The 24,984-nt window shown below is 37.0% G+C and overlaps 2 protein-coding genes across 5 annotated transcripts in view; one reads left to right on the top strand and one right to left on the bottom strand.

Annotated features, from left to right (window-relative positions):
- Window positions 1-24,984, top strand: part of LOC140141197 (dedicator of cytokinesis protein 7-like) — an 85,413-nt gene that overhangs the window by 30,426 nt on the left and 30,003 nt on the right. For all 4 annotated transcript variants that reach the window (XM_072162997.1, XM_072162996.1, XM_072162999.1 and 1 more), the window contains 10 exons: window positions 4,191-4,277; window positions 5,819-6,035; window positions 7,891-8,052; window positions 9,133-9,407; window positions 9,838-9,933; window positions 10,621-10,761; window positions 14,477-14,590; window positions 15,228-15,535; window positions 16,780-16,944; window positions 24,171-24,318. In XM_072162997.1, the coding sequence (XP_072019098.1) occupies window positions 4,191-4,277; window positions 5,819-6,035; window positions 7,891-8,052; window positions 9,133-9,407; window positions 9,838-9,933; window positions 10,621-10,761; window positions 14,477-14,590; window positions 15,228-15,535; window positions 16,780-16,944; window positions 24,171-24,318 (1,713 nt within the window). The remainder of the gene's footprint in view (window positions 1-4,190; window positions 4,278-5,818; window positions 6,036-7,890; window positions 8,053-9,132; window positions 9,408-9,837; window positions 9,934-10,620; window positions 10,762-14,476; window positions 14,591-15,227; window positions 15,536-16,779; window positions 16,945-24,170; window positions 24,319-24,984) is intronic.
- LOC140141200 (uncharacterized) lies at window positions 18,246-22,819 on the bottom strand. Its single transcript, XM_072163001.1, has 3 exons — window positions 22,709-22,819; window positions 21,692-22,493; window positions 18,246-20,057 (listed from the first exon to the last, which is right to left on the bottom strand). Exons 2-3 carry the CDS (start codon window positions 22,472-22,474, stop codon window positions 19,158-19,160), a joined length of 1,683 nt encoding a protein of 560 aa, XP_072019102.1. The 5' UTR covers window positions 22,475-22,493; window positions 22,709-22,819; the 3' UTR covers window positions 18,246-19,157.

The raw sequence follows: 24,984 nt of genomic DNA, 5'->3' as shown, positions 1-24,984 counted from the left end.
CAATTGGAAGAGCATTTCAGATGTGACAAAGATTTTTTTCTCAAAACTTGCTAATTATGAGCACAGGGAGTTAGTGTTACCTGTTATCTGTCACACTGTAATGAGCCTGTTAAAAAAGCCGGTGGGAATCGCCCTGAAGGAAGAAATATCCCAAATGTGTCACTTTTGAAATGATCTCTGTTTCCATTCAAATTGGTATAACTTGAGTGAATAAAGTTGCATTGTGCCAAATGAGGTATCAAAATATGCAGAACAAAATTATCCATCTATTGATTATTATATTCGGTATGTGTCGTTAAAATAATAATTTTGTTTAAAGTGTATGGATACGTTTTGTGCCCAGTATTTGCATTATTACATTGCATTGCATTATTGCATACATAGCTTTACAAATGTACATGACCTTACTACACTTGTACCTTGCATTACATTTATATTTATGTACACATCTTTGCATCAGCCATGTATCAAAATTAAATTGCACATGCAATAAACAAATGCTTGTCAGTGATTATAATGTGACATATATAATTTATGTTATCTATAGAGCCCAAGATGGTTTAGCTACACCTTGTTTTCACACATGCACTGTAATGTTCATAGAATGTTATATAGTACTAGTAGTCATATAGTCAGATCAGGCACTGATAGACTATATAGATGATGATATATGTGTGCATGCATACAACATTTCCCATACATGGACATGTAGGACTGCAATGTACTGTACAGTTGTTGGTGTATGCCCGTTATGTTGAAGATTCGCCAAGTGGAAAAATAAGGTTCGCTATGTCGAAAAATAAGGTTCGCTATGTTGAATATGCCATATTGAATATAAAATATGATTTGTTATTGTTAGGGATATATTCGACATAGCGAACCTTATTTCATAACAAACCTTCGACATAGCAAACGTTCAAAATGGTGAACCCTTCGATATAGCAGGCCTAACCATGTAGTTTTGGCAGTCAGCAATATTGTCACTTCATATTCAGTTGCGTATGTACACCATTACCAACAAGCAGGGTTCGCAGGTTTTTGCCGCAGGTGGAAAAAAACCGCGGTTTTAACCACGGTTTTAAGCGCTTGGCAAAAACAGTTTTTGCCGGCAAAAATGGCAAAAACTAAAAAAGTGATTTAAAGTTCAGATTTTTGATCTCAAAATGAATTATTAAATTAAAAAATTATTTCCGGAGTGTAACAAGGCCAGATTTTGTAATTAAAAATAACATATTAAGAAATTAAAGGCATGCATTTTCATTGCTCACTTAGTGCATTTAACTGAAATCTGGCATATCAAATTCAAAACTTTTAAGGACTTGATGAGACAAAAAATATGTTGAATGATTCATTAAAACTTACACAACTGTGTATGTTTACTGTTTATGAGCTTTCTGTGTACTTGTTAACATTTGAGTGACTACTATACATAAGTTTTTGCCATTTTTGCCGGTTTAAACCAGGCAAAAACTGGCAAAAACAGGTTTTTGCCAGTTATTGCCACTTTGTCGGCAAAAACAGGTTTTTGCCGGCAAAAACCGAACCCTGCCAACAAGTCACAAAACAGAAAGGCTTGATCCAACATGCTCCATTTATATTGTGAAAATGCTTGTTTTATTTTAGTAATTGGAAGATCAAGATGCATATATAATTTGTTGAATTTGAACAAGGCACTTTTTGTAAGCGAAATGGAGGTCTACATTATTAAGACAGCAGGAGTTATAATTAGCAGCAGGAGTTATCGGTCGACTGTTCTGACACGAGGCAGTTTATATTGAAATGTGCTATTCCAGTTTGAAATTCTTATCCCCTATGGAAGACATGATGTTAATCTTCCACACAGGGAGTGTGAATTTCAAATGGGGTTAACTGAATGGGTGACTCCATTTGAGATTAAGGCAATGTGTTCCATAAGGGGTGTATGGATCTCACCTGGAATAGCCCGATGGTGGTGAAGGAAGACTAATGAAACAAATGTTGGTGATAATAGTCCGTTCACTATAAGATGATGCATGACCTTTGGAAAGTACATGGGTCCCCAGGGCAGACAAAGATCAAATGGTATACAAAAATTTTGGAAAATATGTGGTACAGTAGCTTTAGTGAATGTTGCCACAACTGAAAATATCCTTTTATGATAGATAATTATAGTTATTCAAGTGGAAAATGAGCAGGGTCATGTGCCATCTTAAAATGTATACTGAATAGACTATATAAATCCAGAGACCTAACTTATTGGCCTTTGTTGTTCATATGTTAACAAATTTGATTGACTCAGTCATGACTATGTATACATACGATTAGCTTTTTACATACATTGTATAATCAGGCTGTTTTACTCTACTCTTAATAATATAACAATATCTTTTCTATAACTTGTACTGCCCAAGATCCACCTTGGCTACAAACTTATGATGTTAATATTATATTCCGTATTGTTTGTAATAAACGCTCCCCCTCTAATAAACGCCCCCCTCCAATTTTTCTGTGAAAAATTGACAAAAATGCAAACATTTCCATGCTATATCGTGTGAGTAAGCTTAAAACCGGCATCAGTCAGTCAGTCTTGTCATGGACGATCTGTAAATTGCATGGACAAAACCTATTATAACTCGCACTTCCATCCACTCCATTGCTTAATTATGGTAGAATTTCACCAGATTCTTGCTTGATGATGCGCGTGTGGGTGTAATTTTGATGTATTTACCACGAAAATGATATTTTCCATGGGCGTCGCCATTAGTGTAGTCATAAATCCCTCCTTCCTACAGGAGCACCATCGGGAAATTTAATCCGATTTTAAACTTTTTTTCACTGACAATTCACCTTCAATAAACGCCCCGTTTTGGAAAAAAATGCAACGCCCCCAGGGCGTTTATTACAAACAATACGGTAGGCCTAACCTACATGTGAAGTATGTAGTTCTAATCATTTTGGGAAAGCCTTTATAACCAACTGATATTACTAATTCTAAGCCTAATTTGAATCGATTTCATGGTGGCCAAAAATCATGCCTGTGGATTGTTTTGCCATATGCCCCGTTATCTTTGATCAAAGTCAGGGTTGCCAAAAGATTTCAGCCCGAATCGCGGGTAAAATAATCGAAAAGTCACCCAATTTTTCTCTTTACCATTGGTTTCTATGGGACAGGAAACTATTGAAGTCGCAGGAGCCAATGTTGAAAAGTAGCCATTGGTTTCTGTGGGTCAGGAAATTGTCAAAAGACAAGGAGAAAATCTTCAAAAGTCGCCCAATTGGGCTACCAAATCACAGGTTTGGCAACTCTGATCAAAGTGAGCATTTTTCGATCAATCTGGCAACCCACCAGGAACTAACCCTAGCATAACCAATGTAAAATCCCTGATTATGCTTTGGGTTCTAGTTCACATCCAATTTATTCACACTTAATCCATGTGTGGTTGTGAAATGAATTAAGTTCATACATATGATTATTTTTGATGAAATAAATCTCTGACTGTTCTGGTCTGGGCTGCCTCGGATATTAAGAATCGATTATACTACTAGTATATCTATTAAAGGGGCATTTGCTGATCCACAGCCTCATCCCCCACTTTTCTCAAAAAAAGTTTATAATGTACAAAACATTTCTTGCAGATTAATTCATTCAGCAAAATCATCATCAAATTTGAATTACGTTCTGGTACACCGGAACAAAATTACAACACAGTGGCCAATAGAGCAGTGTAATACACATAATCATGCATAACTCACAAACACAAAATCAGAATCAACTGAAATTTTAGGAACAAGCTTTTTTTCTTGGATATTTATTTAAATCTGTCCTAAAAAGAGGATGCTGGAGTCATGAAATGCTCTTTAAGCTTTGATTAAATTAACCTGTTATTGTATCTAAATGATGTTTTGGCTATTGAAACTGAAATATATCCTTTGATTTGATTACGTCTTGAAATGTGTCTGTTATGAAAGAGACAAGAGTACACATGCATGTAAAGTTAATTTTTTATTCCTTCCGTGGTCAAGGTAAGCGCTGGCGATCACGTAGAAGAATGAATAACTCTGACCAATTACGTTTGAAAAACATGCTCCCCCTGTGGAAGATATTTCCAAATTCTTCCACAGGGGTAGTGTGGATTTCAACAGGAATAGCCCATTGCAATTCTGCATTCTTGTTATTGATGTTGAGAATATTATTTTGTGTGAATTTCTAGGTACAGTTACCAACCATGAAATGGGTTGATGGACATAAACCATTGTTTAGCATCGAAGTGAAAGCTGTGTCTTCTCTACATGCACAGGTAAGGCCATGGCAAAGGCAAAATCGGTGGGGGTGGGGTATGGGGGGTGGGGATAAGAAATGAATATGATGATGACAATGGCAGTGGTGATGATGATGACACATTTGACTGGAAGGAAATGTGATCATAGAAGGCAACTTTGACTGCTCAGTGCCAGAACAGAGGATGTTTAAAGACATTCCCACAACCCAATGGGGTTTCTGACCTTGTATGTCTGGCTTTTGTACACATATGGTACAGTTGATCATACCTTGCATTGGAATTGTGTGCAAATATCTGGTGTTTTCATCCTATTATTTAACATTCAAAACATCGAGACTTAGGAATAAAATTAATGCAGGGGGACAATATGAATGTTTCCTGTAAGAAAATCAAATATCATTCCTAAGTCTCAACTATTAACTCGTTGGCTGCAGTTTTAAAATTACCATTTTGTGTGTGTGGCAATGGGGACTTTGCCTTTAAAATTAGGTTATATTGAGCAAATTTCCCAATCATAGTGCATTGTAGGAATGCCTTTAAGCCTCCTCTGGTGCCAGAAGTGGGTAAATGCTAAGTAGTGCTAGCGCAATGGGCTGCGAAAATTCTTGTTGCACAAGACAGTCTCCTATCGGCTATCCCTCCCCCAGGCTTAAAAAGGGCATCGTTTGTGTTTAACATTATGCTACCCCACTCAAACTTTAAAAAATAATCCCTAGTTTTCCAAGCCATAGCAATGGCCCTGGCATGTTGGCGAAAATTGTTAATTGCCATAGCATATATCCCTTATCAAACCTTTTCTATTGATACTCGTGTATTGCTCACTGTATTTTGAAATTGGGCCTCTTCCCATATCCCTAGCATATTGTTAAATGTTCTCCAGGTTGTGCTCTAGCTGTTAAGTTGCACTCCAAGATAGCAGTACTCGGTTTGGAAGAAAAATGACATCTTGATATAAACCCAAGTGAGATTTCTAACTACTCTTAACCCTGGAATTACAGAAACTTAAAGTGCTAAATTGTTGGTCTAAAGTATATGAAAGGATACATATTTAGAATGGCAAAGACTTGATGAATATATCCGTGAGGTCAAATTTTGGCAAAAATGCTCATTTTTGGAGAAAATACCCCAAAATGTTTTTTTTTTTCTCAAAGTTGGTCAAAATTCAAAAAAATAAAAAATGGGTCCTAGATATTTTATTTAGTTTTTAAAAATTAATAAAAAAAAAATTTACCCAAGGAATTTTTGTCACATGTATGTGGTCCAAAAATATTGAGCCAAAAAAGTTTCTTTGGGGGGTATTTCCTCCAAAAATGAGAATTTTTGCCCAAATTTGACCTCACAGCCATTCTAAATAATATGTAAACTTAGGCTGATAATTTAGCAGTTATGAGGCCCAAAAATATCCATAATTCCAGGGTTACAACCACCCTTCTGGAGGTTAGAAGATTTCTGTATTTCTGAATGGGTCTGCATCCAGCTGGTAGTATTGTAGCATTCAGGGCAGTTAGGGTTAAAATACACTATTCTTACATTACTTATATTTAACATTGCTTTTACAGGACAAATACATAGATCGTTTCTTAAGCCTCTGTCATTCCATTGAGGAGGGCAAGATCCCACGTCTCATCGGTGAGCAGAACATGGAATCAGATCTGATCCGTAGCACCATTGAGCTGACCGAGTCGGTAGCAGAACCGTTGGTCAAATTCCTGCACATCATCTTGAATAAGCTGGTGTTGATGATGACCCATCCACCTATAGTTGCCGGACACTTAGGTAAGGACCTTGTCATGCATTTTATCAAAGAATGGGCGATTCCATTTAAAATTCACACTCCCCCTGTGGAAGATTTTGGAAAACTATTCCACAGAGGGAGTATAACTTTCAAATGGAACTAGCACATTGATCAACTCTATTTAAAACTCACCCTCCCTCTGTGGAAGATTCAGGTTGAATCTTTCTCAGAGGGTGTATGAAATTCAAATGGAGCTGTTAATGTGTTATTCCATTTGAAATTCATACTCCCCCTGTGGAAGATATTTCCAAAATCTTCCACAGGGGGAGTGTGCATTTCAAATAGAATTGTCCAATGTGACAGAACCAAAGAGAATTGACTATTCTCTCATGGAGGGTAAAATAGTGTTAATTCTCCATGCGCCGGTTAACTTTGATTGAAAGTATGTGCTTGCTTGAGTTGTGCAAGTAATGCGCTCTGCCTAAAACGCATGCTACATGTGTACAAACATCCACCATGCAGTTGACAAAGATTTGGGGCACCAGGGCCAAAACTGAAAAATAGGGCAGACAATGGCCTCGGTGGCCTCCCTGAAATTCGAGCCTTTGTTGCTAGTGTATGGACAAATCGCCATTATACGGCGTGCGCATATGCCCTGCAGGACATGGTGTTACTCTCAACAAGACGAGACACACTATATACATGCACAAACCTATGTACACTCTCCCGCACAGCTTTACTGCAAGGCTCTTTCTTCCCAGACACTATCCGTCTGTGGAACTCATTGCCCCAGGAAGTTGTTGATTCACCATTCTTAGTCAGTGGGAGTGGTCTATTACGTAGACACATAATCTGATTGGACAATCGCATGATTTTGGGTGTCGTCTATCAGGCTGTAGACGACCCCACGTCATCATGAGTGTTGATAACACGTAACACGCTCATAGAGGTGCGCGTATGTATCGCGTTGTATGCGTAGACGCAGTGCGGAATACTCACACGCACTAGCAGTATGCGCAACAAAAGATGTGAAGTTGTAAACAAGTTTCGTTCATTTTAGAAAGGGGGGAGTTTTTATGACAGTAACTTAATTTTTGCTTAAAAAAATAGTTTACAGTTATTAAAATTATATTTAACTGACTAAGAATGAGAATAAACGATAGGAATTTTAATTTTGACTATCCTCTACCTATGATAGACGACAGGCAGGTCCAATATTTTTATCGTAGTGGATACCGGCTGTGCCTGCATCCACTACTCAAAATATTGGACCTACCTGTCATCTATCACACGGTAGAGGATAGTCAAAATAAAAATTCCTATCGTTATTCTCTAAATCTAGACGTCTTCAAGTCCAGAGTGTGTGGTGTCTCCTTCACTTAACCAATCCACTTTCCAGTCATCTTTTTAGCTGCACATTCACCTTGTATATAGTTTTGGATCAGCACCAGTTCTTGTCTGCACTTGCTTGAATGCACTACAACTAATGTGCGAATATACTCCAGCGGAGGTTTCTGCACAGTATTGGAAGATGATGATGATGACTCTAACCTCAAAGGCAAAATAATTATTCTTCCTCAGGACTCAGGATAGTGATGCCAAATGCATGGATACTGATGCATACTGTCTTTGTACACTCTAGGCTATGTTTTTAGCGAAATGTCATAACTATAATGAAAGACAGACAGAGATAGAAAGACTAAATCGCGCCATGATTGGTTGCCGCCCTGCGCAGTACGGCATTTTCTGTCTAGTTGCCAGAATTTCAGACACAAACTAGTCTTTTTATCTCTGTCTTTCATTATTTGCCATTGATTCCTTGTGTTCCAGACATCCCAGATCAATATCAATATTGTCATATTGTTAATAATTATGTCTGTTTGTGTTCTTTTCTAGTGAATATGGGTCAAGTATCATTTGAGACCATCGCACACGTAGTGGCTCGCATACACAGCTTGCTCGATAACGCAGCAGATACCCATGGCCGTAACTCATTGCTTAGCTCTTACATACAGTTTGTATTTATGGCCCCTGATGGTGAAGATGATGCATCTAGTGGTGAGTATATTGATGGCATTCATATTGTTTTCTGTATTTTCACTCGATATATGTGATGCGATCAAGCAAAATCAGTCTCAAGTAGCCCTGGTCAATCTTGGGTTCGTCCATTTTCATTTTCAGCGTATTCAAACGTTCCACATTAGTGAAAACCCCTTGTCAATACGACCTTTGGTAACAGAGTTACAACAATTGGAACAACAGTACATTAAAAAGAAAGCACCAGAGAAAATCAAGTTTAATCTTTCGGAATAATTTCACAATTTTTGACAATTATCGAAGTTGGATGGGAGTCAAAAGGTCACTTGTTTAACATTTTCCCTTCGAAATTTCATCAAAAAATATTTTCATGTGAGAGAAGAATGCTTTTCCCTTCAAAGTCAATTTTGATTTTATCACCCCTACACACATTATTTGGCCCATATCTCAAAACTAGGATGGTTGAGTTCCTACTGATTGTGCTTCATCACTTCCTATATGATGTTCAGATAGCACAAACCCTAACTTAAAAAAACATGTAAAAATGCCAAATTAGCTGCTATAACAGTCCCAGAGTTGGTACACTGTGCCAAAAAAAGCTGCAAGGCTTCAACATACTGTACCGACTTAACACGGGGGAACATATTTCGCAAGAATCAGATAATCATTTCTCCTGAACTTAGTTTGTGAGATTCGTCTCTTGAGTTTGTCAATTTTAATTTGCGCAGAATTTGACACTTTCTATGACCCATACAACCATATTTGAAAACATCTTATATAAAGTATGAAGAGAAAATTTAAAGGACATGAGTGATCCTAGGAACCATGTAGAGAAAATTTGCAGGGAGCTTGAGAAACCTATTTTCTCAAAATACTCAGTAGGAGCATAAAGGTCACATGGGATTTACATTTAGAATTGGAGAAAAAAAGTGGTGGAAGCAGGTGGAAGTCAAAGCTAAACTAGAGTGAAAATGTGCATGATTTGTGAGATTTCACAGGAGATTTTCCCGATCGATAATGGGATTTAACAGGGCTCGGTACCAACTGTTTTGGATTTTCATCTTTTCTCGTCCTCTAATGTAGACATGTTTCTCATTATAGGTTCCACCCCAACAACACCAGGCAGTGCAGGTAGCTACGGCACCGTGACACGCTCCACCAGTTTCTCCATCAAGCAGCAATTTGGCCACATGCGTAACACAAGCAGCGCTAGCCTACAGATCGCAAGCTCTCCGGATGAAGAGGTTGAGGGCATCTTGCACAACCGGTTTGGTAGCGAAAGAAACACGGCAGGAAAGCAGGGTAATCGCAACAGTACAACGGGGATGGGCAATGTACCTGTGCTTGGTCTAGGTGGCAGAGTACCGCCCAAGAAGGTAGGTACTATACACTCCTTGATAAATTTTATGACTAATTTTGCATTTTTCTCAAAAAATAACTTACACACTGGTAACAAAAGTTATGTATATTATAGGGCAAGGAATCCAATTACTTCACTGAAATTTCAGTGATTCAAGACAAGTGGTTCATTATATATGTTAAGAAATGAGGTACATTCTAGCGGTACCTATTTTCTTATCATCATAAGTAACGTACCAACGTCTCTGAGCCAATCAGAGATATGGTAAGAATAGTTAGTAAGACTGAAGGGGATTCAGCTTTAAATTGCTAAACTCTATTTTGATTGGTGACTTGGATGATTATATCATGTAATTAACCAATAAGGGGCACTGTAAGAAAAGCAGAAGTGGTCATGGAGTGAAAGATTAAGTTGAATTCTGTATTTGTATGATTTTCAATTTTCAGGTTTTACATGAGGAGATAGCCTTACAGCTCGTTGTATGCAATGGGAAAGCAAAGGAGATGGCTCTCAATCACGCATGGTTCTTCTTTGAACTCATGGTCAGTAGTTTTGTTTGAAGTTCAGGTACTGTTAATGTGTTAATTTTATTTTTAGGTGTGTAAGATTTTGTGCTATGCGTCTTTTATCCTTAAATTTGTAATTTTGAGTTTCTGTATGTTTCTATGCGCCATTTATCTAGAAAATTAAATCTAATCCAAGGCCGGAAAAAAAACCCAGATACAAGCAAGAATACATGAAAAACATGAAAACAGAGTTAACAAAAAGTATAGCTGAATAAAACAAATCAACTATCCAAATTGTTAGCTCTATACAATTTCATACAAAATACAATCAACATGAACCAAAGAATCCTTAATACATGTAAAACAGAAATACAGAGCAGTATATAAGCATGATAAATCAAGCATTAAAGTTGGCATATTATATATGCAGCATTAAATAAGAAAGTCTTGAATCCAGATTTGAACTGATCAACAGAAATTGATTGTCTCTAATTATAGGGAAGCAAGTTCCAAAGTTTTGGTGCAATAGTAGAAAAAGCACGGTCTCCTGGAGAATAATTAGATCGTGGAATTTTTAATAAACATTTGTCTGACGATCTTAGAGTGCACACAGGTAGAAGGTCAGTGAGTAGCCAGAATTAGCAATACTTAAAACACACATAATTTTAAAATTGGTAACAGATAAATCACCAGCTTGTATTAACATTTCATTTCAACCAACAGGTAAAGAGTATGGCCCAGTATCTGTGCGAGAAAGATCGCCTGGGTTCGCCACGTCGTACAAGATTCCCCGAGAGTTTCTGCAATGACATAGTCAGCATTGTCAACCTTGTGGTTCACGATATAGTGGCAAGATACAATAAGGTAAGGAGACTGTCAAAGTGCACATTTTTGCGCGATTAATTTGTTCGCGCTTTTCAACTTTTGAACTGCTTCCGTTGTTTTTAAATTTGTGATTCTAAGTTCCTTACATTGACTTAAACATGAAAGGAATTATATTTGTGCGTTGTTATTTTCGCGGTAGCAGGTTGGAGTCAGTACAAGGTTGAAATGCATTGTGGGAAGTGTAAGAAATCGTCTGTGATTTGGCACCATATCTCTGCAAGGAAATATTTTTATAATTTATGGACTACCAGAAGTCTTGGCAGTCTGCCTAATTCAAGGAATTATCGAGTTTGAGACTACCTGATTCCCTTCATAATTTGCACACTGGTTATTATGAACCCAAACTTGATATATTTCATCTATGTATTTCATCTATGTATTTCATCATTTCATCTATGTACATCTTACAGCTGTAGTGTAATAATTTCATGTATAAAGATAAATTTGATTTCATCATACATTAATGTAATAACTTTGCATTTTTCATGCTCACTGCATTTGCAGTCACAGGTAGGCACACCTGCCAATATTATAATGTTGTATTTTGTCTGGTATTGCACCAATGATTCTACCAGCACAGTTCTTGTGATAAATGTTTTATTATTTCTGGTGGCACAAATCCAGCCGCATTTTGAAATTGTGCATGATTTTTTAAGGGCTGGGGTATGAGCGTTTGGACAGTATTTATTTTGGGACATTAGAGCACATCAGACATATCGAATTGCATTCTGAATACGAAGAATGTCATTCTGATATCAAATAATTTTGGTTTTTGAAATTGCAATTTAATACACATTTTATGGCAAATCATTAAAATTGATATTTTGATATTTAACAGTACTCGAAGTAAACTTTATAAATCTGATGATTTATACTTAGCGATGTATGTAGGTGGGATGAAATGCCGACGATCAATTGAAAATTTTGACCTTTCGTATTGAAGATATGGATTTTTTTTCCCAAAACATCAACAAAAAAAAGGTCTTTTTGGGAAAAAAATCTATATCTTCAATATGAAAGGTCAAAATTTTCAATTGACCGTCGACTTTTCCTCCCTGCTACATACACTTTAAGAATATATCATTAGATTTATATAATTTAAACTCGAGGACTGTTATATATCAAAAATTTGAAAAATATCAAATTTTATAATTTGTCATAAAATTGGTATTATATTGTGATTTTCAAAAATGAAAATTATTTGAGATCAGAAAGACATGCTTCGTATTCAGAATGCAATTCGATAGGTCTGAGGTGCGCTCATGTCCCTCAAAAAATACTGTCGAAACGCAATAAACGCTCATTTTAGATCCCTTAAAGGATTAAAGAATTTGTGTGAAAAAATGTTAACCCAACTTCCCCTCCCAAGTTGTTTGGTTGGAGGACCTCCCCAATATGTGTGGTTGAAGGTGCCCTCCGAGTTTGTGGGCTCCGGCTCAATGAAGCAGAGGCATTCAGGCTGTAGACTAAATCCTTTGTTGTCAACACTGTCTACCTGTCTACAATTTGTGTTATACTTGTAGTGATGACTGAACCACTTTCGCTTTATACGTGTTAGACTCATGAAATTATTCTTACATGTACGTGCCTTTGGTCATGTGCCATAGCTCTGAAGTTCTAAAAATATGTGTTCAACAACAAACAGGATCAAAAGGTCAATTGGGACACAACTGCACAGTCTCAGACCCCCAGATTCTGGGAAAAGGATTATCTTTCATATCGTATGCTAGTTTATGATGTAATTGACCAAAGTGAATTTTCCTTTGTATCGTTGAATATTCTTGTGAAACAAAAAGTGCTTCTAAAAAAATTCCTAATTGCTCAGAGTTCCAGGTATGTGATGGTATTCATCTATTGCATAGAAGAGGCGAAGTCTCCTCCCCTTCTACAGGCTCGATGAGCAATGGGTCAAATAGCTGGTTGTCATGAATGTACAAATGTAGATAAGCCAGTCAGTGGGACTTTTTGTAACTTATGCGTTCATGATCGATTACATTTGATCCATGGCTCGTAACTCTGAACAATTAGGAAATTTAGTTTGTTGGAATTTCTTGAGAAACACCTTTTATCCTCAATGGGCTATTCCAGTTGAAATCCATTCCCCCTATCAGAGATGTCACATTTCCGGATTTATCCGATTTCCGATTTTGGGGATTAAAAAAAAATTCGGATTTTCAAAAAATTTTTTAATTTTTTAAAAATTTTTTTTTAAATTTTTTTTTTTTAATTTATTTTTTTGCTTTTGGGTGGCCCTATTGTCTTATATTTCTGCTTCACATATATCAACATCAGCCATATTGTCCATGTAATAAAGCCAAAAAACTTTTCTTAAGAGTGACTCTTGTACATAAAAGCATAGGAAACTGAAAACTTTAAAGCATGTTTTCTGGAAGAAGGAAGCACTTTTTATTAAAAGTGTATCACAAGCCAGGAGCTTTGAACTGTTCTTCTTACCCTCTGAAATGGCCTTTACTGTGGTGCTAAATGTGCAGAAACCATCTGGCCAGGGGGCTTAGCCCCTCGACCCCTAAAGCGGGCCCCGGACCCCCGGCCGTGTTTGCTGAGAGCTTCGCTCGCCACGCCCGCAAGTTCAGGATTTTTTGGGTCAGCCTGTGACATCTCTGCCCTATGGAAGACATGACCTTAGTCTCACACACAGGGAGTGTGAATTTCAAGTGGGGTTACCTTAATGGGTGACTCCATTTGAAATTCACACTCCCTGTGTGGGAGATTAAGGTCATGTTTTGACTTCCATGGGGGTGTATGGATGAACAAGTCTTTATAAGATGGATGATTTTTCTCTCTCTAAATTCTGACAAATATTGTTCAGAGGCAAATTCTAACAAAAATTGTTCAGATGCAAATTCTGACAAAAATTATTCAGATGCAAATTCTGACAAAAGTTGTTCAGATGCAAATTCTGACAAAAGTTGTTCAGATGCAAATTCTGACAAAACTTGTTCAGATGCAAATTCTGACAAAAATTATTCAGATGCAAATTCTGACAAAAGTTGTTCAGATGCAAATTCTGACAAAAGTTGTTCAGATGCAAATTCTGACAAAACTTGTTCAGATGCAAATTCTGACAAAAGTTGTTCAGATGCAAATTCTGACAAAACTTGTTCAGATGCAAATTCTGACAAAAATTATTCAGATGCAAATTCTGACAAAACTTGTTCAGATGCAAATTCTGACAAAAGTTGTTCAGATGCACATTCTGACAAAACTTGTTCAGATGCAAATTCTGACAAAAGTTGTTCAGATGCAAATTCTGACAAAACTTGTTCAGATGCAAATTCTGACAAAAATTATTCAGATGCAAATTCTGACAAAACTTGTTCAGATGCAAATTCTGACAAAAGTTGTTCAGATGCAAATTCTGACAAAAGTTGTTCAGATGCAAATTCTGACAAAAATTATTCAGATGCAAATTCTGACAAAAGTTGTTCAGATGCAAATTCTGACAAAAATTATTCAGATGCAAATTCTGACAAAAGTTGTTCAGATGCAAATTCTGACAATAATTATTCAGATGCAAATTCTGACAAAAATTATTCAGATGCAAATTCTGACAAAAGTTGTTCAGATGATGCAAATTCTGACAAAACTTGTTCAGATGCAAATTCTGACAAAACTTTCTAATCTTCAACTAACAGTTAATCCTAATTTATTTTCACATTGTTCTGTTTGACAGGATGTACGTCAGATGCAGCTATTGAATGCTAGCCTAGCTTTCTTCCTGCAAGATCTATTCTCTCTCATGGATAGAGGATTTGTGCTCAACCTCATACGCATATACTGTAAACAGGTAATAGTTAAGTGGAGACGCCAATTCAAGATAAGGCCAAGAAAAATTGCTTGCCCTTTCTTGAAAAAAATCAGGAGGGTTGCTAGGTTGATTTAAAAAAAATTATTTTTAATATGATGTAAACAGCGGATGTTAAAGTACCACGTTTGTTTCAAAAAAAATTTTACAAAAAATTACAAATTTTTTGAGGTTATAAAAGGAAAAAAAACACGACCCAAGATTTTCGTGATATTTCGGTCGGTCAGAAAAGGGCAAACAAAAAATTTTTTTTTTGGCCTAAGGAAGTTGCTTAGATTGAATTTGTGAAAAAATAAAGAAAAATAATGAAAATTAGTACAATACAGGGATGCCAATACTGTGTCTTAGATGCACGTACAATTGGACTACTTGGTGATCACTTACCGCTACTCAAAAAATTGTGCCACTACTTGCCTAAAATTGAGCTACTTTGCAAGATTAATTCATTTTATTACTTTATGAACAAACAAGGTTAAAAAGGATACACAAAACCCAGGACATGGCCAACATGCCAGTGCAGAACAACAGTATAGGCCAATGCATGGAAAATAGAGCGAAAACAAACAAAACATTTTAATTCACTTACTTTTGCATTTTGACATCTTATCCCCCCTCACAGGTATCTGGCAAAATCACCGCTCTAGCCGATCCCACCACCCTAGCTCAACTCAAACTGGACTTCCTACGTATTGTATCCAGTCACGAACACTACGTGACCCTTAACCTTCCATTCCTGCCGCCCTCTATGTCGCAACCACCGTCCCCGACACCGTCCATCCAGAGTATCAGCTCTTACAGTTCGTTTGTGTCCACATGGACGGCGGTCGGTGAGCAGAATAAGATGACGGAGCTGTCTACAGAATATCGCCAACAGCATTATATGACGGCTTTGTTGCTGTCAGATTTGGCTAATGTCCTACAAACACAGTGAGTTCATTTCTTGGTTTTGAGAAAAAAATACCTAAGCTGTGTATATAAGTGGCGAAAGTGTAACATTTCAAAATTAATATTTAATGCTTTCATGTGAATATCTGACTGATGTTATTTTTTTTCAGTACCATATAGTTTTTTTAACAAGACACATTATATACTGCACCAAAAAGTATCCTGATTTTAAAACTACATGTTAACCATATTTTGGTTAATTTTTTTAAATACATGCACTATCTAATCCTGTACATTATGACACCCCACCGATTCCAAGGTTACCCCAAGAAATAAAGTTACAAGCATTTGATTAGATGAAGGTCCAGTTTTAAAAGTGACAAACTCTATTCTCTGACACCTCTTTCGAACCACCTCTCCTGCTTATCAAGTATAACTGCTTCTTCAGTATTGAAGAAGTATTTGAGAGCGTGGCGCAATGTTTAGGGTACTTGTCTTTAGTGCATGAGGTCCCGGGTTCGATTCCCGGCGGTGGCGATTTCCTGGGATATTGACTTGGAAAAAAAAAAGTCTGAAATTAGTTGGCAACTTCTGTAGATTAAATTCAGACTTCCGCTCTCCCCATGGTTCATTTAGAATTGGGTAAATGAATCATGAAAGTACTCCATCCTTCGGAGGGGATGTTAAGCCGTCGGTCCCGTGTACAGAGAGCCATACCTGTACATGTATCTCGCAGCCAGTTTGAAAAGAGTAGGGTGTTAACCCCTGACTGTTCCCAACCCGTCCCGGTGTTCAAGTGGACCCCAATGGAAATAAGCTTCAATAGAGGCTTTCTTGGGTTATCCAGGGTTGTCAAACCCGAACAAATCAAATAAAAAAAGCTTTGTTGGAACTTGGGCGCCTCTGTTGATTTAAAAGCGCTTTCAGGGATTGTTCAGTTTCACCTACATAGGAGTCACCACAGTCTGATGAGGCAGCACAGGTAATGCCATACACTACATTGTACTGTTTATCTTTCAAGGGGGTTTATCCTTGACATGCACAAGCTTCCCCCTGTAAGGTGTTTGTAGCATTATAGTTTACTTATGTTTTGGGTGTTATCAAATGTGTTATATTTTCAGGGCCAGCTTTCAGAATCCCATGCAGCCAAACATTCCCCACCCAGCCTAAAATCGATGACCTCCCATAAAGTCCCATTCTCACGCTTCATTGTCATCTCAATTCCTACCATTTGTAATGATACTCTTCACAGTTAACATCATTTTTGCACATTGTTTTTTTTTCAGTAATAGTAACCTGCATCGCCAAGCCATTGATATGGTGTGCAACCTTCTTGCCTCGCATGACGCGGATGAGCGATTCACTGACCCAGATTGTCGCATGAGAGTTGCCAGTCTCTATGTGCCTTTACTTAGTGTTGTCATGGATGCCTTGCCACAACTCAACTGCAGGTAACTTAATAAATAGAATTATCATTTTAAGTAATTTTTTTTGTTTATAAAAACAATGAAAAACAAGGTGTAAAGATAATGGAATTTTAAAGTAGTATTTTTGTCTCGCTGAAGGTAAGAGACTATGAAATCACTTTTCCATATGGATGGATGGCTGTATGTATGTGTAGGTGTGAAATGCGCGGGGAAAAAGAGCCAATTGCACGGAGATTGGGCGGAACTTTTGTACAAACACATATAAAACACACAGAGAAAAAAAACATGTCAAAATATTAAATTATATACATGTGCCATGTAGGATATATATATATATGCATGAATGGAAATACCCATCCGATCGTCTACCCAGGGTAAGGTTACCCAGGGTAAGGTTACCCTGGGTAGACTCTATATTACTTTGTACAAATCTGGATATATATCCGTGTGCTGTTACTAACCATGCTAACACAGACAGGGTATATGACGTATGACTTCTTGCCAACGTGTAATGTCTATGAAAAATATACGCCTATGAACATTATACATTATCGATATTAAAGATAAAGGAAGAATGAAGTAAATATATACAAGAACCGGGTTCTGGTTCTGGTTAGTTTCTCTGCAAACGCCTCTGTTGGCTATCACTCAAAGGGTAATAGAAAGTTGATATACTTTCTACTTGTATATTATTTACTTTATTCTTCCTTTATCTTTTTAGTTTCTTAATATCTTTCTAACATTCCAAACACTCTTCTTACTCTTCATTCTGAACTTACACGTGTTATCATGGTTATGGATTAATGGACATATTAAATTGTAAATGTACCAACTTGGACTACCGTAACATGTACCAAGGCCATGTCCACGCTACGGACGTTCCGTGCTGTGTAAACACTGGGAACGCTGTGTCATACTCATGAACTGGTCATGCTGGTTGGGGGTTTCCTACACAAACACCACCAAACATTATAGCTTTGACCCGCTGCGGCATTTATACATCCAACAGGCGTGTCACGCTGCATGCATCAATAATGATATTGTATGTTCTTTTAATACTCGGACACCAGTCCCATTGATGTTCTAGTTGACATGTTTGTTATTTATTAACGTGCAAACTTGAATGAAGATGTAGGCCTGCGCACACTTTACACATGTCCTTATTTAACGGGAATTAAATTTATAAGAACAGCTCTAGGGTGTACACAAATGTACATACATCGTAACTCTATATCAAAGTCCCTATCACATTGTCTACCCAGGGTAAGGTTACCCTGGGTAGACGATCGGATGGGTATTTCCATTCGTGCATAATGCACATATATTTTAGCATTATGATATCTAAATCACTCAAGTTGTGGCAAGTTTTGACTATTATAAGCATTTTGGTGGCCATTTTGAAAAGTGCCCTCTGTCTGAAGTTTCCCACCATTTGACCATTTCATACTTTTTACATGCTTCAAAGTAAAAAAACAAAACAAAAAAAACACACTTTCAAATATGTGATTTGGTTGCAGATTCGCTATTTTCACCCTACTATACATTCCACAGATCATTTTACATCCCCAATACACGAAAGTAAGCAATTCTGGTATGAGACAGATTAGCAAATGGTTACATTTATGTGTTAATCTATGGATACAACGCTTCAAACAAGCTTGGCATTGCAATACAGACAAACAAAAGACAATTTTTGTTCACATTTTATAGTGAATTGCACAGAAAAACATGAATTTGGCAGAGAAAATGAAATTGTGCGGAGAAAGGAAAATTTCGTGGCGCGTCGCACGATTTTGCGCTGTGAAAATCATTGGACCCTGGTCATAGCTGCACTGTGGGTGCATTCATGTATTCTCGGTATCAAAGATCACAAACTGAGGTCAAATCTCCTGAGAATAGATCAAATCCAGTTGCAATCAGACTTGGGCTATAGCTGCCCTATGTGAACTTTGTTGTAATGGTGGTGTTAAGGTCAACTTGTAAGATGAAAAAAAATGGTCTCAAATGAATATTTACTATGCTTTCGTGTTCACTACCCATATCTTTGGACGACCTATATGGGATCACTATCCCTACGTTGTTACTTCTTTGCGAAAGCAGGCGGTCTCAAAAGCAGGCAAGACTTGTGGTTCAAGAACAGCCTTTTCTCTTATAGTTATTTCTTGGATGGTAAAGTAAACCACATGCCATACCAGTAAACCACATGCAACTGTCGTCATGTATCAAACATTGCTAAGCTACTTTTGCAATGCATAAATGCCACAATTCGTATCCCAGTTGCCTACAATTAACTTTGTACCATTTGCTGCCATTGCAAGGCATGATGTCTTGACATCATAGATTGGAATACAGCCTAGGTATTGACCTGACACCAAATAGCAAAGTATTTCACGTTTGTGTGATTTGTTTACATTAGTTATGAATACTGTATCCCTATAGCAGTTAACTCCAAGATATCCCCATTGTGACTCATCGGTAGGATGCTTGAGAATGTGTAGGACCTGTCCTGTGTTACTTACTATCTGAGCAGGATTACCATACTCCCACCCTCCTACAATGATAGTGTCTTGTGACGTTACAGCTAGATACCAGGGTTTGATGCCTACCTTGATACTGGTTACATAAGACCCATCTTGTTTATGTTTATTTATATACAATGAAATAGCATCCCCTACATACACATGATCTTTAGCATCTATTGCAAGGCCCCATAGACGTGGAGTAACAGAGGATGCCTGTGGACGTGAAGATACCCACTGACCTCTGAACTTACAGTCAACACTATACATTTGTACACAATTAGTTCGATTAGTCATAAAATAAGTGCTTCCGTCACAGCTAGTAGTGATTTGCCATGGGTGTGACCGATGTCCTGGTTGCAGTTCTTGTGTAGTATCCATGCTGCGCTTATATACCCCTTCACTGCTGAATACTTTGACCTTTGTAGACAAGTATTCAATGATGGCAATATCACCATTAGGGTTAACTGTGACGTCTCGTGCACACATCTTACGTGGTCCATCTGAACCAAATCTCTCCTCTAGCACCCAAGGACCAGTTAGGATTTGCTGCTGCCAATTATGTACAGGTACTACTGGGGCTGGTGCTACTGTTGGTACTGGTTGACATGCCCTTATCTGGTATAAGTAATATAAAAAAATGTGTAGGTATGAGAGAAAATGGATTTACAGTTTATCTACTCTGAAGTACAAAGTGACAACGCGCGCGTATACAGCGTGTAAACAGTGCGCAGAGCTGCGTCTCTGCTGCAGGTATGCGTGCCTTCAAAGTCGGCACAATGTGTGCGTTCGCGTCAGTACTTTGTACTTCAGAGCAGACTGACTGTAGTTGGGCTGTTTCACAATCAGGGTACATATTTCAAAATCCATGATTCTTAGCATCCTGCTGCTTAATGAAAGAAGCTGAAGGATTTCTTTTAATTTATAAATGAAGTATGTCTACTCCCCTTAAAATCACACATAAAAGAAATCACACAAATGCCTTAGTTTTTTCATTATATGGTGAAAAGTTCCCTTTTTTTGACATTTTGATGTTTCATCTTCAAAAAGCACATTTTGAAAGCTGTAATTTATATAGTAAAGGAATTCTAAATTTACTACTGGGTGACATTTCTAAATGTAGTTATATGCACCTAAGTTTTGAAATTAAAATCATTTGCATATGTGATGCGATCAAGCCAAATCAGTCGGAACTCGGAAATATTGATTTTGAGATATAGCCAAACAAAGGAAATTTTTCCTTATGTTTCCTATTGTTTTGGAAACTCTTTAATTGCTCATATCTTTGGAACTGGTTGTTCAATTTCAATGGGATTTTCTGCAAAATCCAGCTTTATAAATACTTTTTACAATCCTATAGAAAACTGAAAATTTATTATTGCCGAGTTCCGACTGATTTTGCTTGATCGCATCACATATATGAATTGCAGAAAAAATGCGACCCAAAGAAAGATTTGTCAAACATCTCCAAAATAATGTCCCCTCCTTTACATTTGATTTTATAAAGCACTATAAATCAATTTAAAACCCTTCCAAATTGTGCAGAATGGGTGAAAAGCTTCATGTGTATCCTGTAATTCAAAGTACCAAAAATCATGATTGTACATCAAGTGGCGGAGTGGGGACGAGTGTTACCAAGTGATGTCAAAAAAACCATGTCCCCTCCTTTACATCATTATTCTCTCTGCAATATATTTTTGCAGTTAGGTACCATGTTTTTAAATTACATTTTTAATAGCTCAAGGTGCAACCATTGTAGGATAAGAACCAATTTTGAAATTCAATATAGATTTTTTCTTTTGCCACATCCAAAAATGTCCCTCCTTTATGCTTGATAATACAAAATCATGACTTTGTCTAATTTTATATATTCCCACACTGATAGAGTGGTGAAAAGTAGTTAAATTTCATAATAGGAACTGCTGATGATAATTAAATGTGATTTTTGAAGAAATAATTTGCAATTCCAATTTTAAGATTTCAGCCTGTCCAAAAAAATGTGTCCCCTCCTTTACGATCAATGGTTTTTGCCTAGGAAGATGGGTTGGATACAATACAAGTCATTAAATCACAGCATTTGCTTTTGCTAATGAAATGGCAATTACATAAACAACAGATAACACCACATTCATTGAGGTCTGACTTTTTAATTTTCTTAATTGACCTTGAATTATAACTACCAAATGGAACTATTTAATGGGCTTGTTGTCTGAAGGGAGCATTAAATGGAGTACTTTTCAAGAATCACTTACCACAGAAATAATGTGCTCAATACTTGGTCTTTTGTGCCAGTCTTCATCCCAGCACTGTCTCAGCAAGTCTGCTATTGGTTGGGGCACATCAGCAGTGATTGGTAGCCTTTCATTCAGAATGCAGACTCGATGCCAGATGACTTGAAATTCTAACCCCTTGAATGGAAACTGTCCTGTCCATAGCTCCCATATCACTACAGCTAACGCGAAAATGTCATAGTTCGGAGACAGCTTACCAAGAGTAAACAACTCTGGTGCCATCCAGGAATAGGATGCCCGCTCTGTAGCATTGCTCATTGTGTGCTCAATTTTCTTGGCCAGTCCAAAATCGGCTAACTTCAGCATATTGCCTTGCGTTATCAAGTAGTTTAACGATTTCACATCTTTGTGCACAATCTGCTTTCCCCTTAGGTATTTTATTGGAATCGCTGCTTGCTCAGCCCAATATACGAATAGTTGTAGGTTTGTAGATAGACCCCCATGTTCATCCAAATAGCTCCGTAGTGAACCACCTTCACACAGCTCCAAAATCAACATAAACTCCATTTCTTCATGAACAAAGCCAAGCAGCTTGACAATGCTTGCATGATCAAGACTAGCAAGAATGTTCAATTCATGGGGATCAGGCTCGTTAAGCCTTTTAGCAGCTACTTGTATATCTCCTTGAGGGCTCTTCCATGTCATTTGGAAAACAGCCCCAAATCCTCCACTGCCAATTTGCTTCACTAGTTTGAGCTTCTTTTTCTTAATTTTTTGTACATTGGTTGGCATAGCTGTAGCCATCTTGGGTCAAGTATGTTACCTGTTGAAAGTAATATGAATAAACAGGAAAACATTAGTTTAGCCTCACAAAATTTGAAACTAGAATTTGATAACTTAGCACTTAACCTTTGTACTTAAAATTGTCCCAGAACTATTTTACGATGATAACTACTTCTTAGATCATATAACAATCTCTTTTAAATATTTATAACAATAATTTTGTGTTCCAGCTGCACATCAAGTACCTGTATTTACCTTTAAAACAGGAATGTCATGATATCTTCATCAAATTCGCAGCATGTAAAATGGCTCAACTAAATGACGACTATTGCTTGTGTAAACTTTTGTCGCACCAAGTACAATGATCTCATATATCACATGACGAAATTGACAAACTTTTATTTGCAGTTAAATTTAGAAAAATTGCACAGACCATTGATCATGTATAGGTGTAAACTCACAGTTGATTAAAGGCCCATTCATTGATTTACTCAACCGGAAGATCATAAAAATCATCAAAATTCAGGTTTTGGTACCTTTGTTATTGTCATAGATGTGCTAACATAGCCTGCTAGTGGTTCAGCTGAAAGCTGTGTATCTAAGACAAAATAAGGCATTTATATGTAATCTGTAATTTATATACATGTACTGTCAGTATATAAATTAGCTACACATATTTGACTGGGGGCTTCAACTTGGTCAATACTGCTGTTTTCTTCATTTTTTGCCAAATTTTTCATTTCAAAAATATCAAATGACAATATGAATGACTTATCCTTCACTTTTAAACAATTTATAAACAATGTTTATTTTTTTTACACTTGTGCTGGGATCACTGAATGGGCCTTTAAGTAAACATATTTGCTGTCAAATCTATCGTCCAGGTCAATGATTTTACACTATCTGTATTCAGAACCACAAATTATCATGACACAAAGTAAATGGGTTGCTAACAGATTTGCAAACCAAGCGTGAACCAGGAACTTAGGTATGACATATTCACTACAACGGGGAATACCCCTGTGCCACAATTGTTTGACAAAACCCTGGTTGACTTAACAGAAAAGGTCAGTTGTGATGAATAAACTGTGCACTGTAACCATGGAGGTATATAATCCACACCTCCATGCTGTAACATGAGGACTGCAATAAAAAAAAAGGTACTTGTAAACAAGTTTGTCTCGGTGACTTTTACCAATATCCCTAAGGCAAATTTGTGTGTGTGTGTGATATTCATTTTTGATTTAATATTTTACATGCATGGTCGCATTTCTCTGTAATTTTTACCATCAAACAAAATAATTTGGAAAACCTGAGAACAGGCAAAACAAAATGTGAAAAGTATGCTTCTAGGATGCTGATACCAACCTCTTTTGTTGGATTTTCTAAGTATATAGCAATTTTATACCATTTACTTGGACTTTGTGTCTAGCTGCTAGGCATTAAAAAGATACAAAAATAAAAGAGGAAATATCAGGCAGTATTTTGGGTAAAAGTTTTGGTCTCATATGACAACCATTATTATGTTTTAAATTATTTCTTTTATATTTTATTGTTTAGTAATTCAGGAAAACTTATAAACACATCAATATTTAAGGATAACATTTTCCCAATATATTGATAAAAAAATTAATTTAGTGTCAAGTGTTTCTAGCTTTAAAAAAACCTAATATATCAACATTTAATATGTATGTGTTCTGTTCTCTGTTTTGTCCAGTAATGCAGACCCTAAAGCTAAGCCTTCAGCAGCCATGGGTGATGATAATGCCGCTGATACCCCTCTTCAACAGTCTGTTGCTATGGCGATAGCTGGTACAAGTGTCTTTGCTAGTTCTGATTCAAGAGTGGAATCCGCCCAAGTACAGGTGAGAGAGACGTAAATATTGGGTTATTCTAGAAATTAATTGCACCCCCCTAAAGACGATGTGGGATTCCCAATAATTTTAGCATCTGTTCTCCATGGGAATTCCTCCCCCCCCCCCCAAAAAAAAAATATACATTTAATTATCAGTGGGAATCCCCAAAAATGTATCATGTTCATTTCAAATGATTAAAGACGACATGGAATTTCCCAAAAATCTTTGTGAAATTTTACCTTTTTCTGGAAATCCCAATTTTTCAATAGAATTTCCCCATTTTTTCCAATGAAATTTCTGGTCTTGTAATTCCTGAGTGTTTAAGGTACACATTTTCATGTTTTCTTGGGAAGGGGTTACAGTTAATTTCTGGAATAGCCCATTGCCAATGTTACTAGAAGTCACTTGGTATACAGGCACATCTATGTGCCTTATGTTTAAGTGTAATTTTTCAGCAGTGTTGGTATATTGATGCCCCACACATGCCTATTTTGAGTGGGTTTCAGTAAAGACTAATAATGCACCACAATTATATGAATTGGGCGTATTTTGGCAATATTTTCATAAAGGTGCAGTTTTTACCAAATTGGGTGCTTTCTATGACAAGTAGATATATAATTGTCAGGGCGCAATATTTACTTCTGTACAGGTATGGAGAGAGTTGGCATTCAGGAG

The sequence above is a fragment of the Amphiura filiformis genome, chromosome 19 (assembly GCF_039555335.1).
Source record: "Amphiura filiformis chromosome 19, Afil_fr2py, whole genome shotgun sequence".
Lineage (NCBI taxonomy): Eukaryota > Metazoa > Echinodermata > Ophiuroidea > Amphilepidida > Amphiuridae > Amphiura > Amphiura filiformis.
The sequence above is the reverse complement of the archived record's forward strand: the minus strand, read 5'-3'. Positions and strand labels throughout refer to the sequence as shown.

Bases quoted from the DNA above. Each gene is read 5' to 3' on its own strand.
- LOC140141200 (XM_072163001.1), bottom strand. From the start codon at position 22,474: ATGGCTACAGCTATGCCAACCAATGTACAAAAAATTAAGAAAAAGAAG. The intron at 20,058-21,691 runs GTAAGTGATTCT...TACTTATACCAG, and splicing joins TTGAGCACATTATTTCTGTG to ATAAGGGCATGTCAACCAGT.